Below are 19,083 nucleotides of genomic sequence, written 5' to 3'. Positions count from 1 at the left end.
TCAAGCTGCTTGTTGTTGGTTTAACATAGAATTTCAAGTCATAGTTACATTGTAGAACAAAGGGAAAGAATATGTGATCACAAAGTTCCCTTATTTTCCTAGATAGAATATGAAATAAAATTTCTGCTGGCAGGTTCATTCTCCTTCTGCAATATACCGCTCTATTCTAATTTCTGATATTCATACCTGTTTGATGTATCTACTTCCCCCTTTTCCTATCTGTCGCCTGGTTTCTGTGCCTGTAATATGCGGGAAGGCATGTCAAGCTCCTAGAAGCTGTCTTCATACAACAGTGGCCACACCCTGGGAAGCAGCTTCGATTGGCTGGATAAACCAGGTGAGGATGGGTCTCAAACCCTTGCTGAGTTAAGAAGTTCCCTTGCATGCAAAGACAGGCTACTGCAGATTGAGCGGACATGATCAATAGTGGTTCCAACAGTCAAGAACACAGTTTATGCACATGCTGTGGAGCAGCGGTTCTCAAGCTGTAGGTCCCCAGATGTTGTTGAACTACAACTCCCATCATCCTTGAGCTCTGGCCTTGCTAGCTAGGGGTGATGGGAGTTGTAGTTCAACAACATCTGGGGACCCACAGGTTGAGAAAGGCTGCTGTGGAGGGAAGTGAGGGGCAGATGGGGCTCATCAACTTGGGACTCTAGGAGAAGGAAAACTCTGATGCTAAACCTCCACAGCTTTGCAGGATATATTTGGGAGAAGAAAAGGCTAAGGAAGGAAACCCTATACAAATCCAGAGGGGATTTGGATGGCAACTTGTATGCCTCCTTTCAGCAACACCTGCAGCCAAGCTGGGGCCAAACGTATTGCTCTGCTTTCCTTTGGGCCACATCAGCGAGGCCAAGAGGGAGGTCTTGGTGTTTGAGCAGCCCATACACACTGCCCAGGCTTGCGCCCCATAAAGGTCACTTCAGTGCTGCTAACACAGCAGTTTGACTTCACCCCCGAAGGCACACTCCATTCTCTCTTGAGACAGGTGGATGCCAACAACATGCAAAGTCTTTAGCCCACACACTGCAGTAGATAGTGTACAGAAAGCTGAAGTTCACCACTCCCCGCTGCTCCACAAGTATCTGCATTGATGACAAGACACTAACCCTACTTTTAATGATGTCATGGAAGGACCATATACAGTGGTACCTCGGGTTAAGTACTTAATTCGTTCCGGAGGTCTGTTCTTAACCTGAAACACCACTTTAGCTAATGGGGCTTCCTGCTGCCGCCATGCTGCCAGAGCACGATTTCTGTTCTCAACCTGAAGCAAAGTTCTTAACCTGAAGCACTATTTATGGGTTAGCGGAGTCTGTAACCTGAAGCGTATGTAACCTGAAGCATATGTAACCCGAGGTACCACTGTATCTCTCCATATGACAATCTGGCCAAAGGCAGATTGTTTGGTACCCAATGCATGTAACTTTCTCAGCCTTGGTGAGGAAGCAAACAGGACCACCATCAAGTTGATGTTGTCTTCTCCATGTAGAGTTTTTTGGAGCTGGTTAAATGTACCACAATATGCTGGGTTGATTTTGCTGGAGGAAAAAGTTGTCGGAAGCTGAGGCAGCACTTGGACAGCCAAAGTCTTTGAGTCAACTTTCGGATGTCAAGCTTTCTAGCAAAAAAAGAGAAGGCATTGTTAAGAAGGGGAAGTGTGCTTCCAGTCAAAAATTCAAACCTCAGGCTAAGGATGTTAATCTGGGGAACCCTCCCTGTGCTGTGATCTGAATCTAGAGCAAAACTAGAAGCAAAGGCTCAGAATGGAAAACTGGGAGTCACTTATTTATGAAGGATCTCACTATATTAATTTTCAGCATTGCAATAAGGCACTTGGAAGAATGTGATTGTTCATAGTGTGGGAGCAGGGGACAGGAGTGCCGTTCCTTCATTGAGCCTTCTGGGCATTTTTCTCTCTCTTCTCTTTTCCGCTTCTTGAGTCCTCCCACCACCCTGTGAAGGAGGAGGGGAGCCAGTCTGTCATTTGTTCAGCAAACTGGAAAGCCTTGTCTGCCTTTTCTGCTGTCTCTTACTTAAAGTTCAGAGTTCCTGGTTTAGAGATGACAGTTCATCAATAAGATGATTGTCCAGACTTCCAGAATGGCCCATATTGTGTTGGTTGGCTTCAGCAGTTGGGCACTCTGCCCACAAGCAACAAGGCCCATTGTCTCCCTCGCCATGTTTCATGTTGTATAGGAAGACAAGGCCAAACTGTTCAAATAGGAGTTTCCAAAACCAGACATTAAATCTTTCTGAGGTATGATTAGAGTTGCTGGAATTGCTTTCACCGTCTTTATTGCACAATAAATGCATATTAGATGTTCGTTTGTTGCTTTGTGATGTGTTGCAAAGCATTTGCACTTCTCCTCTCCAGGTTTGCCCCCTTTGTTGCAAGATTCTCACATTTTCCTCGGAGCACCTAAACTGCAGAATTCTGTACCTTGGACAAATGCTATGCTTTCCACAGATTCTTGGCTGTTGAAACTGACAAGGCTATTTTTTTTATTTTATTTTTTTTGATGGATGCTTTGAGATTGGAAAGTCCCTTGTGCGGGTGGAGGGGGAGGAAGGAATTCTGTGTGCTCTCCTGCAGATGTCCTGTGAACAATAGATACTGTCTTCCTCATCCATTCTAGTTGGCTTGGCTTGTCTAGTTTGCACCGGGCAAGCAAGAGGCATTATCACACTGCAAGGACATATTGCAGCTAGGCAAAAGCACCCAAGGAGTGTTGATGAGGGGTGTGGGCTGAGGACCAGATGGAAGCCCATGGAAGCATTTGGTCTAGGGTCCACATCCATGTACTAGAGCCTAGTGGGCAACCATAAACGGTTGGGAGAACTTGGTTTATTTTGGGTGTTCTGGACTGGGCCAGGTTATTGAGGGTATTTCAGTTGTCATCTTGGTTGAAATCTTACTACTTTTCAATAACTCACCTAAACCTTGCTTTCATGTTCCCCTGTTCATGTGTTCAATCAGTGCATGGAAAGGAGTGGGATTTTGGCCACTGGCCCCACCCCTCAGCCTTGATGTGCCTGTCAGTCCCGACCTCCGCATCTCATATGGAATGTAAGAACAGGAGTGAAGCACATAGAACTGTACATGCCTAAGACCTGTATGTGTTTGGGAACCCTGGCATAACCATAGTTCCTGGCTGAAGACCTGGGAGCGCGCACATAGGGTCCATGATCCTGCTCCCCTCTGTGCATGCGGAGTTGACCGTTGGGTTCCACAGGCATAGCCTAGAGCAGAGGTGGGGAACATTCGGTCCATGGGTCCACAGTGTTACCTCTGGTCTTTCAATAAATTCAGCCAGCTCTGAAGTCTCTGGAAAGCAGTGATGAAGTACAAGCACACATCCCACAAGTACTGTTAGGCAGATGTGTCGGTGTGTGTGTGAGAGAGGAGAATGTGTTCAGAGATAAGTAGAGTTGGCTCAAGTCTGTGGTCACTGTGCAGTGAAGCTTTGGCAGAGGTTTCAGGGAGAGGAGTAGACAGCCCAAAGGGAGGCCAGTTGGCCAACATTGAATCATGTGGACCAGAGTAGGGAGGAATGCTTAGAAGGCTTCTCAAATAGGCTTTGAAAATGCCCTTGAGAGCTGTTTCTGTCTTGCTCACCTGACAAGGATCAGGCCCCGAGTATTGTGTTTTCTGTGGGCCAGGTGCCCCTAATGGAGAAAAAAGCCTCCTTTCACCACCAAATGCACATGATGCAACAACATTGGTAAAAGTAAGTTGACTGGGATCTGGTGATGATCTGAATGCAGGGCCATATCAAGGAATCCCATGAATTCCTTGGGAAAAGGTGAGATATAAAATGTAATAAATAAATAAATAAATTACTTCCTTTTATATAAAAAAGAAACTGGGTAGAGAATTATCTACATTATTTAGCATTGCCAGTTCAGCCTTGTCACTGCAGATTTCTGCATCATAATCTTCTGTGAACTGCCTTGAAATCTTTGGATGAAGGCTGGTATGCAAATTAAACAAACAAACAAACAAACAAACAAACAAAACCAGATTATCCAAAGTTCCAGTAAACCATGTTTTATTGAGTCTTTCTCAGTCTGTCTGTGCTTCCTGGTTTATATTGTCAGTGTTGAGTTTACAGCAGGTTCTTCTAATCTCAGCTCGTTACATATAGTGAAGATACCAGGTAGCCTGACATCTGGCTGGTTGATAGGGGATCAGTTACTTATTTCACTCATTTTAATTCACATCAATCTCTGACTTTTGTCTTCTGGGTTTCTGGGGGCTTTCCTGTTGTTACTCTGTCTCTCACAGCTACAATAAACCTACCATTAAAATTATGGACTGGTCATTTCTTCGTCAGAGGGCAAACGGGCAAATTTAGCAGAGGATCAAATACTTCCCCCCCCCACTGTATAATTTGCAGTGCAAGATGTCACAACCTCATGCCACATTAGACAAATATACTTGGGGGAAAGCCTAGATGTTGTTTCTCTGTGATAAAAATTGTAACTGGTGACTAAAAGTGCACATCCGTTTAAGACCGCATCCGCAGAGGTAGAGTTGAGTTCATTTGCCGCATGGTTTTTTAAAAAGATAATTTTGTGCTAAAAATGTCAATTGGTGACTAATAGTGTGCATTTTTTAAAAGACCACAGGAACGGAATAATACTCATTTTCCAGATCATTCTTATTTAATAGCCACATGGCCAGAAATTAGAAACAAAATGGGAAATGGCTGTTTCCACCTTAATTGCCTTCTATAGCGACCTACTTTATTTCACAAATTAAAAAGATAAAACAAGTTCAAGATCAGTGCTCCTTCCCCACCCCCACCCCACCCCAAAAATTCAACACATCTTGTGAAATACGCCTCTGATTTTGCTTAAGTTGAATTCACTGGCGACTGGTGTAGACCAAGGAGCATAACGATCCCTCTCCTTCTGCTGTGGATAGTTCACCATTGTCTTAATTCTTCTCTGGGGTCTCAGGCGAGTGGGTAGCACCAGAGGGCCTACTTTTCTGAATCAGTGCATGTTTTGTTCCCTTTGGAAGATCCGTTGTCCTCCTAAAAGTCATCCAGCTGCTTCGGCAGCCCCTACCAACACATCTGTTTCTTTTCACAGTTGGAGAGAATAGCTTTCTCCTTCTGTCATCACAAATCTACTTTCCCTTTCCCTACAGCAGCAGCCGACCCCTGTAAGCCTTGGAATGTGCCTGGCAGGATGGGCTGGAAAATCCACAAAAAGCCAGCAGCACCCACCATTCAGCAACTTGAATGCTTACTCTAAACCGGCACCGAATGATCAGCTGGTCTGTTGATTTTTCTGTAGCAGACAAAGAACGGAGCCGTTGCAAGTCAAGTGCCTTCTGCCAAGGCAGTCTGCTAGGGAAATGAATGGTGCCAGCTCAGAAAGTTTTAGACAGATGTTTGGAAGAGGAGGGGAGGAAGAGATGGAAAGGAGGGTCTGGGAAAATCTCCCCTTCAGGTTCGTTGGGCTAGATTTGTGTATGCAGAGAAATGTTATTGCTTCTTCATAGCTCCGTTTGAAGAACATTGACCTGGGTCAACTGTTAGAAGTCATTCTTTCCATAAGGTGTTCATCTCTCCTTACAAATAAATGTTGCATTGTTTTGTGGGAAAGGATGGTGCTTTGGGGGGGGGAATCAAATTTGTTAAATCATGCAAGCATTCCAGAGATCTGTTTCACTCACAGCTGTCTAAATTGTCCCAGCTAATAGTATTAGGGCCTTGTCTCTCATGTTGCCATCTTCCCTGTGTCAGGGTTTGAGCATCGTTATAAGGGTGATGAAACGGATTACAAATAGCAAAGGACTGGCTTGTGGATTATAGTGTAGCATTTTGAATGCGTTATGTTCAATCCAATCTCTGTTATTGTTAGTAGCATATCCAATGGGAGTAAGAAAAGAAAAGGTTTGCGCCAAGTGTTGAACAAATCTTACATTTCACATATTTTGTAATATGTCATTTTTATGTGTGCGCATACTGAAAAGATTGTTAATGTTGGTTGAGATTCCAGCATTCAAAAAGAAAAGTCTGAAGCATCTCCTGCAAGATTCAGATAGTCCAGCAACTCTTAGTATAGAGAGTCAAAAATTTGGTCCAAAAGTATCTTTTGCATGTATTTATTTAACAAAATGTATATACTTCTTTATTGAGAGAAAACCTCTAAGTGGTTTATGAAAACATAAAACATTAAAATTCTGAATAAAAGTTAAAAGCAGGTATTTAAAAATGTTCAAAAGGGGATTGAAATCAACAGTAGTAAAAAAAGAGGTAAAACACGTGTAACTTCTATGTGTCTGGATACTTTTGCCTCAGTAAAAATGTTTTAAGCAGGCACTTCAAAGAATATAGTGAAGGCACTTGCCTGATGTTAGGAAGCAGAGAGTTCCAAAGGGAAAGTGTTGCCACACTAAAAGATCCATTTCTCGTAAGTGTGGAGTCTCCTTTAACAGTGCCCTTTCCATTCATCCAAGCAGTTGAGTAGACATATAAGGGGTAAGGCGATCTTGCAGATAAACTGGTCCCAAGCTCTTATATTTTGCATTTAATGCATGAGATGTAAGGTAAAATGGATAGTGGAAAATTAGGAAGAACTTCCTGACAGTAAGAGCTGTTCGACAGTGGAATTTGCTGCCAAGGAGTGTGGTGGAGTCTCCTACTTTGGAGGTCTTTAAGCAGAGGCTTGACAACCATATGTCAGGAGTGCTCTGATGGTGTTTCCTGCTTGGCAGGGGAGTGGACTCGATGGCCCTTGTGGTCTCTTCCAACTCTATGATTCTATGATTCTATGATTCTATGATTCTATAAAGGTACAGTGGTACCTCGCAAGACGAATGCCTTGCAAGACGGAAAACTCGCAAAACGAAAGGGTTTTTGGTTTTTTGAGTTGCCTCGCAAGACGATTTTCCCTATGGGCTTGCTTCGCAAGACGGAAACGTCTTGCAAGTTTGTTTCCTTTTTCTTAAAACCGTTAATACAGTTGCGACTTGACTTCGAGGAGCAACTTATAGCACGCGGTGTGGTAGCCTTTTTTGAGGTTTTTGAAGACTTTGGTGATTTTTGAAGCTTTTCCAAAACTTTTCCGACACCGTGCTTCGCAAGACGAAAAAAACTGCAAGGCGACAAAACTCGCGGAACGAATTAATTTCGTCTTGCGAGGCACCACTGTATAGGTTTGGGTTTAAAATGCAAATTGATTCAAGAAATGTTGGGTTCTTCAAGGGTCGCTATAAACCCCTTTTATATATTTAACCACTGGACAGGGCTTAATAGCATTTGCAAATCTGTTTTATGTCTACTTCAGCTCTGGAGCAACTGCTTACAGAACTTGAAGATTTTCTGAAGATACTGGACAAGGAGAACCTCAGCAGCACCGCCGTTGTGAAGAAGAACTTCCTCGCTGACCTCCTCAGGTTGTGCACGAAATCAAGTGGTAAGCACAGTTGTGTAAAAGAGCACTGATTTCAGAAGAGCTTCTCAGAGCTATCATTTGCTGATACCGATACTGGTCTACTTTTGCATCTAAACTATGGCCTCCCCAATTGCATGTGGAAACAGCCAACAGTCTTTTGTTAAAGGGAAAGTTACTTATTGTGTCACAATCTCCCCCAAACTGAAGTCTACTTTTTGCACAAAGAGTTAGCCCTGGGTAGCAGGAATATATGTGCAGTGCATACATTTGTATAGGGGTCAGCAAACTTTTTCAGCAGGGGGCTGGTCCACTGTCCCTCAGACCTTGTGGAGGGCCGGACTAGATTTTGGGGAAAAAAATAATGAACAAGTTGCTATGCCCCACAAATAACCCAGAGATGCATTTTAAATAAAAGGGCACATTCTACTCATGTAAAAACAGACTGATTTCTGGACTGTCCATGGGCCGGATTTAGATGGTGATTGCGCTGGATCCGGCCCCCGGGCCTTAATTTGCCTACCCATGCATTTGTACATGCACACACGCACAAACAGGTACACAAAAAACGTTTTCCAAAAGTCCAGTACGTTCAGTGTGTGCTGGTTGTTCTGTCAAATTGCTATGCAGTACCCAAATGCACATGAGAAAAGAAGTGAATATAAAAGCCCTTGAATCAAGCTAATCTCATTTCTTATAATTATATAATTGTAGAGGTGGAAGGGACCCTGAGGACCGTCTACTCCAGCCCCCTGCAATGTAGGAATCTGCAGCTGTCTCTTACGGGGACTGAACCTGTGATCTTGGTGTTATCAGCATGATGCTCTAACCAACTGAGCTGTTGTTCCATTTGCTCTTAATATCAATGTATTTTTAAATTCATTCAAGATTTCCTGAATCATCTAATTTGCAATAATGATAAGAAGATAAACTTTGAAAGAGCTGAGTCTCTCTAAGAAACTTCCACCGCCAGGGGTGGCAAGCGCACAGCTTCTTAGCTACAATCAAGATAAACTGTGCAAGAGCAATGTCAGTTAAGGCGCCACTGAGCTAAGTCATTAGAACAAGCCTCCTCTGATAATAATGTTTTTTTTAAAAAACAACAACAAAAAGAGATGGACAGATATCCTTTCTGACCAAGCAAATGGTTTAAAAATTCCTCCAGGAGCTGCTTTGCTTGAGATGCTCTGCTCTACAATGCATGATTTGCTATGCAGTGCAAGTATACGCAAGAGAATAATGAGCTTACATTCTTCACCTCATAGGTGGTGATGAGGAATACATTTACATGAACAAAGTCACCATCAATAAGCAACACGGTGAACCAGAGAAACCAGACAAAGGTAGGAATGTAAGATTGCCTTATACGGAGTCAGACCATTGGTCCATCTAGGTCAGTGTAGTATTGCCTACACAGCCTGGCATTGGCCCCCCAACATTTCAGAGAGGGGTTTCTCAAAGCCCAGCTAGATATGCTTGGAATCGAACAGGGGCCTGCTGCATGCAAGGCACATTTTCTACCACTGAGCTATGGCCCTTCCCCATTTCGCTGCTGAATGTGCTTCTTATGCATGAACGGATCACATGTATTGTTTTTTAAAAAACACCATCCAACTCACAGTACCAGTTCATTGTTAAGTCTGTGCTTCTCGTACCCATTTTCCAGACAGACATGGTAAACTCTGCCCATGTTCACTGATCCATTTTAACTTTTAACCCCTCCCTGGGTTTGTCATACAGATACAGATGGAGAAATGCAGGACGCAGAGCTGCTTTCAGGTGCCTCTTAATTAAGATGTGTAGAAACAAAGATCAGGAAATCTGAGAAGCCAAGGGAAGGGAGGCAGATGTCCAATTTACTTGGCTAATAACATCACTGGGTGCTCTGGATTTTGCTTTGCTGCTCGCAGCCTTACACCAGAACCCTATTACTCCCATGACAGGATGTGGATGCACAGCTGTTATTGTGGCTTCCCAGCTAGTCTGAAAAGAACAGAGCTTCTGATACCTTATATTGTATGTTTATGCATCAGAATTCATGCCCGTCTTTCCAGGACTGGTTTCTGTGCTTCCATTTTCAGTAGCAGGTGTGCTGGGGCTGTTTGTGGGAATCATAGGGCCACTTCAGACATGGAATTGCTTCTTCTATATGTGCATGGATGAGAATGTGCATCTATCTCCACCACCATATTTGAAGATGGCAGTGGGCGGCGGGGGGGACGGGGGACGGGGAGAATGGCTGGTGTAGAAAGGCGCCACTGTGCTTACAGGCAGAGGTGAGGTGGCAGGGAGGTCAGCATGGTGCAGGTGCAGTGGCAGAACCAGTAGGGCCCTCCAGCCACTGCTCCAGCACAGCAGTGATCTCCCTGATGTGTCCCTCTTCTCCCTCCCAGTGAGCACCACTAAGGGGGAGCCCTGCTGCATGACAGTGCCCTCGCCACCAGCTGCCCCTGGAGGGCAGGACTGTTTATGTTTCCTAGGATTACCTATGTTCAAAAGCCCCCTGCAGCCATTCTGAGGTCTGTAGGTCACTGCTTTTCCATATATGCTTCTGTGTGAAATCTTTAAGCAAGAGTCATGTGGTTTTAAGCAGCTGCTGTGTGATTAGCAGTCGTCTGTTTCCACTCATAGTCAGGCCCTGCAGAGGAGAATTGAGCTTCTTCCCTTCAGTTGCCAACATAGCCAGAGCCCTGTACTACCTTTCCACACCTCCCTAGGTTGTTAATACTCCATGGATCCCAGGATTATGGAGGCAGCACTTCACCTGCCAACTAGCTGAAAATTGGCTGGAAGTATTTCCCCAACTGCTGAGATTGTAGCTCTTTCTCAGTGTGAGTTCTGTTTGTTTGGATTTAGGAAAAGACTGAGTTGCCCCTGCAAGTTAAAACCAACAGTAATGACAGGGTGAATACTTAGGACTGCTCAATATAGACGTCAGCCTTGCCCTGCAAGTAGACAGATTATTTTTAAGACATCTTGGTCTTTGCAGTGTCAAGCAAATATGTGCCAGCAAACCCACAACTAGCAAGAGAGCGTGTCCCTAGCCGCTTTTTCGCCATATTCTTGGAGGTGGTATCAAATGCCATTTTTGTGGTCTGTAATATGCTCTCTAATTTAATGCAATGCTTCCTCCAAAACAAAAGCATAGCATCCAAGAATGTTTCTGAGCTTGGTCTATGTGATGGACTGTTTGCATGATGTTATTTCTGTTTGGGCTGCAGTGTTGGGTTGCAGAGACTCCTTGACCAATGGGGAGGTGGAACAGCATTTGTCTCCACCTCAGAAGAGTTTGCCAGACCTCCCACCTTCAAAAATAGTAAGTTCTTGTTTGTTCATTTACTTCCTTTCAACGTACTCTGCATAACAATAATGCAAGTGCCATTCATCTTCTGGGATAGAATTTAGTGCCCTTTGAAGTGAGTTGTAATGTAAGATACAGAGGTCTGAAAAAACCCTAGAGCTGCCTTTTCTCTCTCAAATGATACATCAATATTTATTAAACATTTATAGAGCACTTACAGCATTATGGGCACTGGCAACTCTCTCTCTCTCTCTCTCTCTCTCTCTCACACACACACACACGTGTCAACATCTCTGCAATACGGTTTCCTCCATTGGTCTTGCTTCATCTTCAAAAATTGCATGATGATGTGGTTTAATGTCAACTACAGACCGAAGATGTTAACCCAGAATCAGAGCCTGGTTTGTAGTAGGATTAAACCAGTTTTGCAGTTCACACACAACAGGAAACTGTAGTTTAACAACCCTGAAATGAATAGACATTTTTAATTCAGGTCCATTAACTTCAGTGGTTCAGCTCTGAATAGAACTCACATTGGATGCAACCTTCTGTGTCTCTGGAAGAAAAGAATAAATGACACTTTTAACTCATTAAAGCAGCCTTCCTCATAGGTTGGATTACAACTCCCATGAGCACGGTTGTGCTGACTGGGACTGGTGGGAGTTGTAATCCCAAACATCCAAAGGGCACCAGGTTGGGAATGGCTGCATGACCAGATGCATCTATTGCACCACCTAGTCCATTGTTAGTGACTACTGGTCATTGTTTCTTTCTTTCTTCTCCCCTCATCCAAAACTTCATTTTGCTGTATAGGAAAATATTGCAGTTTATTTCATAAACGTAGGCAGAACTTGATGTTTTAATCTTTCTACAAAGTATGATGTTACTTGGCTTCAGTGCCGGCATGCAATAGCTGCAACTCAGGGACATGTTTCCCGCCTGGTCCCCATCGAGAAATTGGCTTTATTTTCCTGTTTGGATTTTAAGCACTTAAATCTTTAACCAGGTTCCAAAATGTTCACCATTATTGCCAAAAAGAAAAAAGAGCTGACCTTTATGCTATTGGGTATTACTTTGCATTTTACCATTTTGCAAAGGTGAGTAAATATTTTGTCAAGGTACCAATGGAGACAAGATACTTGAGAGTGCTGTGGTTATATTGAATCACATATCTGCCATTCTGTATATTCAAGTGAGCAGGTTCACTATATACTTTTATCTGCTGGCACTTGGAAGAGTTGTGTGTGCGTGTTTGTCTACTTGGAGAATCTTGTGGTTATCTTGAGCTGCATCATCTTTGAAACGGTGTTGTAAGATGAAACGTCAGCAACAAATGAGATTCATTGGCAAATATTCATTTTTAAATGGTTTGAATCATTTAATATTTAAAATATTAAAAGCTGTCCCAACACTGGTGGAACCAAGTGTAGTGAACTCTGTTTCAAAAGCATCAGATCTTCTTTAAGCGGGGATTTTCTTCCGAAATAAAGTGCATCTATCTCATGCTATGAAGCCATCATGGACTGGGAAAAGGGCAGGTCACTAGAAGATGCTGAGGGATACCCTCAAATACATACTTGTCACGTCATCAGTCATGGTTCTCTCTGAAGATGTGAGGACAAATTCCATCTGCACCAAATTCATAGTATTCATATTATCGCTACTAGCAATTACATGCCACAGAAAAGCTGCCAGTTATACTTCTGTTCCTGGTGGTAACTAGGAATGGGTAATGCCTAGCCTTGCAGGCTAGACAAAGCTGCAGCTGTAGACAGGGTGGCACATGCAAGGTTCTGGGGTCCGTACTCTCCAACTGCCTGTTTCGAAAGGAATATGCAAATTAAATTGGCAATGCTAGTGCACAGAGATTCTTACACAACTTGTCTAGGTAGGAACACATACACAACTCTGCCTGTGGAGGAGCAGAAAATGAGGTGCATTCGGGAATCTGGAGTTGGGTCCCCTAAAAAGTTCATGGAAGTTTCCCTCTCTAGGCAGTTTATCCTGAAAATATTGACTTTTAGCTTGTCCTTTGGGATGCTTTCCAAAGTATTTTGTGTCTTGATTTCTTCCCTCAGCTTTGGGCTGCACATTAGGATAGATTTGGCAGCCATCCAGGGACTTTCCAGTGCTTAGAATCTTTTGAAAGTGTTGGTTTACTCCAATATTATTTATCTATTTTCTTTTTCACTTATACTGGCTTTGAAAATGTCTGGTGTATTTCTAAGCTTGACTCCCATCACCATCACCATTGAAATTACTCTTGCAAAGGGAAAACTAAAATACAATTCTCCAGTTATAAGATCAGCTTTAAATAAGAAATAAGGGACAGCTCTATTCTGCCTGGTTACTGTATGCTATCCATTTAGTGTTCCATGGTTAGGTCTCTGCTTGGTTTCCTTAGGTGTGGCTTATTGTGTGGCAAAACATTTTCTGCCTGATCTCCACACAAAAACTTCCTTTGGCTGAATAAGGTTTACTTACTGAATAAGGACCACAACAATTTAATAATTTTTGATCTGATTCAGCAAGGCGTTTCTTAACTATAGGCAAAATATGGTACACACACAGATTAAATTTTGAAGCAGGAATTTTGCCAGTATGATAATATTTTTAATGGAAGCCATCTAGAGGATGCTATGAGCAGTGCCTATTTCACTAGCTGTTGAACGTGACAGTGTGGAGCAGTGATTAGAACTTGGATTGCCAAAGTTTTTTGGGCTTGTGGGCACCTTGAGACTGTTTTGGGGACTGCCTAGCACAACCCACAACCACACACACCATAACCATGCATGCACACCCAGTACCACATATTCCTTAGGCACACTATAGAACCATGGATGTCACACGCAGAGGACTAGAATGATGTGGGGTGCCTTTGCTAGACCTAGGCACTTCGTCTTCCCCATCTGGATTTGAGCCTGAAGGACCAAGGAAATGTGTGTGTGCATGGAGGGAGTATGTTGTAAGCAAGCACAATTTGTGACACTGTTCACTGGGCACAACTGTTAAGGCCTCAGCATTAGCTTCTGGTTTTCCAGCTTTGTGGAATTTGAACCTTGGTCTCATTTTAAACCTCATCTTAAACTGACAGGTCCTTTTGATAATTCAGTATCTGTTCTTATGTCAGAGGTTTTCCAGTGACGTGAGTCTTGCCTCTATAAAAGAATTCTTCCTTATTCTGAATTACAGATACCATCGTAAAAATTTATTTCAGAAGTCTGGGTCTTTAGCTACACATTTTCTAGCTATTGTTTGCGTTCCACAGATTTCAGAAGCAAAGCAACATTCAGGATCCAAAACTGAGTCTCCAGAAGGCTACTATGAAGAAGCTGAGCCCTTTGGTGTCTCACTGATCGGTACGTAGGTGTGCTCCCAAGTATTTCATTACTTCTAGAAATAGGCAATGCAACTGCGTTGGAAAATAAATAAATAAAACACTCAGATACAAATATTGGAAATGTGATCTATAATCTATATGTTTAGTGTTTGTCACGTTGTCAGTTTAGTACCAGAGAATTTAAAGGTATATTCTTGCATCCAAAGATTTTTAAGAGATTGCTGACAAGTGAAGATGTTGAGTTCATTCAGAGCTGAACATGGTCACTGATGCTACATTTTCAGCCTGATCTCCACACCAAAACTGCCCTTGGCTGAATAAGGTTTACTGACTGAATAAGGGCTCAGTGAGAAAGGTAAGGATTGTAGTGTCTTTGTAAAAGTGAATAGCAACCGTCTTGCTTTCTGTTGCTGATAATGAACAAGCATGTTCTAGAGAAGTTCTAGGCTCCAGTCTCTGGAAGAGCAGACTGAATTTATTTGGCCAGCTTTCCTTTTCCTCCCCCCCCCCCTTTTGCACGTACATTACTCTGTAGCACCTAGGATGGACATCATGATTAATCATAAGTTACCAGACCAAAGAGAACGTAAGAGGATCGTTGAAGTTCTCACACTGCAATCCTAGGCATATCTCTTGAGATTAGTAGGTTTTATTTTGGAGTAAACCCAGATATGCTTAGGCTGTGACCATTACCAGTTTCTGTGCTTATTCATTTCAGACACAGAATCTCCTCATGCACGCAGCACTCTTATAATATGTGTGGAATAATAGTGAATCCCAACTGTGGTATGTGATGTATTAAGGAACGATTTATGACTGGAGTAAATGGAGAACATTTCTACATCAGTGCAACAATGCAGTGGTGACCCATATATAAGAAGAGTTTGCTGGATCAGGCCAATGGCCCATCTAGTCTGCTCTCACAGTGGCCACCCCCAATGCCTCTGGGAAACCCTCCGCAAGAGCATTCTCCCCTCCTTTTCTTTTCTTTTTCAATTTAATTTTTATTGATTTTAACTATTGAATCCATTCACCACAAAAAGAACAAAAGAAAAAACAAATCACATCAAATACAAATAAACTGTTACATATACAGTGGTACCTCTGGTTACATACTTAATTAGTTCCGGAGGTTAGTTCTTAACCTGAAACCGTTCTTAACCTGAGGTACCACTTTAGCTAAAGGGGCCTTCCACTGCCGCCATGCTGCTGGTGCACAATTTGTGTTCTCATCCTGAGGTAAAGTTCATAACCTAAGGTACTATTTCTTGGTTAGCAGAGTCTGTAACCCAAAGGGTTTGTAACCCAAAGGGTTTGTAACCAGAGGTACCACTATAAAAGAAAGTTCTCTCATACGTTAAGACTTCCGTCTTCCTCAGTATGGGTCCTTCGTTTCCTTGTTGACTGCATATTGTAGTGCACTCTCCCCTCCTGTGGTTTCCAAGAACTGGTATTTACTACCTTTGGCATTGTCATGAGCTGTAAAATAATTGAATAGTTTATTTTATATATATATATATATATATATATATATATATATATATATATATATATATATATATATATATGTGTGTGTGTGTGTGTGTGTATATATATATATAAAATGGAACTGAGTGGTACCACAAAGGCTGAACACTGAATTGTAATTATTCAAACTGAATTTGCAAGTGTTTTTATTTATGGTGCTTATCACCATATTTTTGGCAAAAGAGACTGTTCTAAGCAGACTGTTTCTAATTATTCCATAGTTCATCATATAAATTATGCTTTCTCCTTCTAAAAGAATTTAATGATCATTGAGGTTCATTTGCAGGTCTTTTTCTTTCTTCCTCTCTCTCCCTCTCTTTTCCATTTGTGCTTGTGCAGGTCTTTACGGTAGGCTTGCAGCTACTGGATCCAGACCAGGGTTGCAGGTTACCGAGGGAGTAATATATGCCACAATAACTATGGGTATGGCATGTTTCCAAAACTTAACACTCATGCATTGACTTCCTTGTCATATGAACAAAGATTGTCTTTCACCATTGATACATGGTTAAAGGATCACCGCATGATCACATTCTCATCCTGAATGCATATGTGTGGCGAGGGGTGATAAAGGATTGGAAAGTTGCTGTCTATTTTTTTGCGATCTCTTAGCCAGGCATGATCTCTTAGCAGGCAGCTACAGAACTGTAGATGTTGCTAGCCAATCTTAACTGTGGAAGCAGAAGTCTTATTCCAAAATGCTTTTGTCATTTCCATGCACTTCAACTTCAGTGGGCTTCAGGGCAGGACATAAGCAGACGAATATTCTTGCTTGGTAATAAGCAACACAGAAGCCAGGGATGAAATGAGTGATATTAATTTAGAGAACAAATGCGACTCAAAATGAAGCGAGTGGAATGGTGCTGGCGCTATAGGCTGAGCCCATCCGAATTAAATGCTGAATACAGAGAGACAGAGACACAAAGACAGACAGACAGGTAGGCAGACAGAGAGAGAGAGATATATCACTGTTTTACAATGAGGGTGACGTAACAGTTTATCGCAGAGAAAGAAAAGGGGATTGAAATGTGTTAATTAGGTTCTTTTTTGGAATTTCTTTCCGGATTCTGGTACAAAAGGAGCAGATCCACATATTGAATGAGCTGAAGTTTGGTTTCAGGAAGCTATGATTATCTTGTGCCTAGGCCAGAGTCTGGAAGAGCACAAAAGATGCTGGCTAAGGATCCTTGATTACATGGATCATTCTTCCTACCATACAAATGAGATTAAACACAGCAACGAGCCCTATATCTTGCTTTGGAGATAGGTGACTCAGCTGCCAGTTCTCTGATAGCATCACCTGAATGAGTAAATTCAGGTTACACTATAATCCAATTAAAAACAAGATAAAAAATTCTAGATAATTACCTCTGTGACCCATTCAAGCCTGTGCTGGAACAACACAGACTTTTTACCTAATTGGGAATGGAATATCTTACTACTTTAATACATTTCTATTTGGGGGTACCTTTTTGATGTTTCTCACTCAAAGTCTCTCTGCTTTCTAATCTGATCTTTTGGCCAATATTGTTTCCTTTCCCTTCTCCTAATAGCATTTCTCCTGAGTGCTGAAGACATGGTGCTTTGGGGAGATGCAGAAAAGTCTGGGATTTGTCAATGATCTGCAGGGATCTTAGAAACTGCTCTGTTCTCTGTGCCTTTATATTATGAATCATTTCCATTCTGTGATCAAGTTATCTCAATACTGTGGAATAGCCTATATCTCATTTAACTTCCCCTATATTGCTTTGGAATGCCTTTATAATGTAGTGAAACATTCTTATTGCCTCTAAATTTGCTGGATTGGAGGGAGGGCGCTAGATTTAGATGCCTTAAGCAGCTTATGCAAACAGCTTTATATTACTTCTGCTGAGTAGCTTCATTGTACCTGTTTCAACTATTCGTGTACTCAATTTTATATAATTTACAGCTTTATAACTTCTATATCATTTTTAATTTGCTGTCTATTTTGTATCATGGTTTCCACTGTTCTAAACAAATATTTACTTATTTTTGCCATTTGTCAGTTGTTTGAAATTAAATTTAAATTAAGTTTCTTTCCCCGTGGTTCTGCCTATAGGTCATTCTCCATATGCTGACTGTAGTAGCATATGTATTTATTTTGGACCTGTTTTTCAGAATGTTGCTACAAGCTGTTTTCTGCCTGATATTCAGGGAGCAGCAACTAACATTTAGCAGATAACAGCTTGCACACCCTCCACAGTCCTATGCTTTTTCAGCTGGGTGTATAAAACCTACAGAAAACATTTGATAGCACTTGAGGAATGTGTCTGTAGTAGGAGACTGAGCTGGGTGTGTCTGTACCAAAGTTGTAAAATGAAAGTCTTTGGTGGCCACATCCTTGCAACCTCAAACAATTTGTATGATTGTGAGATTACCTTGTAGTACTGCTGCTTGGCTTTTATTAATTAGCCAGGCAAAATATTCCCAGCAAAATGTGCTGAATGTACAAATATTTACATTTACAAATATACATTCCATCCAATGCATTTGCTGCATCTGGAAAGCTGAGCAGAACTGAAATGTATTAACAGAGCATTGAACCTTTTTCTGGGAATACCATTCAAGCATTTCACCTTTCAGGAGAAGTTAGGGTTTCATCAATCATTGCAGCGTCACATATTCAAAACAAAAATTTATATGATTCCTGCATCGTTTGATGTGACCACTGCAGGGCCAGCCCTCCCATTAGACAAAGTGAAACAACTGCCACAGTAGGCAGATGCTGGGGAGCCATCCCTTGGCTGTTCCCATCTTTGGAACACAGAGCTGTGTGTGCCACAGGGCCTGTCCTGCACCCTCAGACTAACCTGCTGTTCTCCAGGGCAGAGAGGATGCTATCCAATCCGCCATAGTGAAGAAAAGTTCAACTGTCTGTCAAGTTGGCTCCTGTTCATGCAATGGCAGGAAGGCACTATCTTGTCCTTCACCTCAGACAGCAAAATGTTTGGGGTTGGCTCTGGATGGCTTTTTTGAGATCTGATTCTGGCTTGCATATGATGATCTTCGTGTGTGGGAGACAGACAGAAGATGAAGGAAAATGGCCTTTTCAATGGAGCAGGTCTGATTGTTTAAACTTTGCAGGCCTTTAGACCTCCTTGCCTTTTACTTTTGTGTCTCTTTCATGCATGCTGTAATTGTTCTCCAGCTTGCCTAATGGAACATGGAAGAAACACATGGCTTTGTCACCCGGAAGTGCTTATAATGATTTTTTTTTTTTTGCCCCCATGGATGCAGATGATGGGGAAGCAGTTAGCAGCTCCTATGAATCCTATGATGAAGAAGAGAGCAGCAAAGGCAAGTCAGCCCCTCACCAGTGGCCTTCCCCAGAAGCTTCCATTGAACTCATGAAAGATGCCCGGATCTGTGCTTTCCTTTGGAGAAAAAAATGGCTGGGCCAGTGGGCCAAGCAGCTCTGCGTCGTTAAGGACAACAGATTGTTGGTAAGCAAGCAGGAAACAGGGTGTCTAATACACCTTTT

General features: G+C 42.3%; 1 protein-coding gene across 3 annotated transcripts in view; it reads left to right on the top strand.

Moving 5' to 3' along the window:
- AFAP1L2 (actin filament associated protein 1 like 2) overlaps positions 1–19,083 on the top strand; it is a 74,557-nt gene that overhangs the window by 40,771 nt on the left and 14,703 nt on the right. For 2 of the 3 annotated variants that reach the window (XM_082222574.1, XM_082222573.1), the window contains exons 2-6: positions 7,309–7,437; positions 8,679–8,756; positions 10,635–10,729; positions 13,983–14,073; positions 18,840–19,045. In XM_082222574.1, the coding sequence (XP_082078700.1) occupies positions 7,309–7,437; positions 8,679–8,756; positions 10,635–10,729; positions 13,983–14,073; positions 18,840–19,045 (599 nt within the window). Of the gene's footprint in view, positions 1–234; positions 338–7,308; positions 7,438–8,678; positions 8,757–10,634; positions 10,730–13,982; positions 14,074–18,839; positions 19,046–19,083 lie in introns of those variants that run through there. The other variant, XM_082222575.1, reaches the window with a different exon arrangement.

Source organism: Podarcis vaucheri (genome assembly GCF_965113315.1).
Source record: "Podarcis vaucheri genome assembly, chromosome: 5".
Lineage (NCBI taxonomy): Eukaryota > Metazoa > Chordata > Lepidosauria > Squamata > Lacertidae > Podarcis > Podarcis vaucheri.
This window is presented reverse-complemented; position numbering and strand designations above follow the sequence as displayed.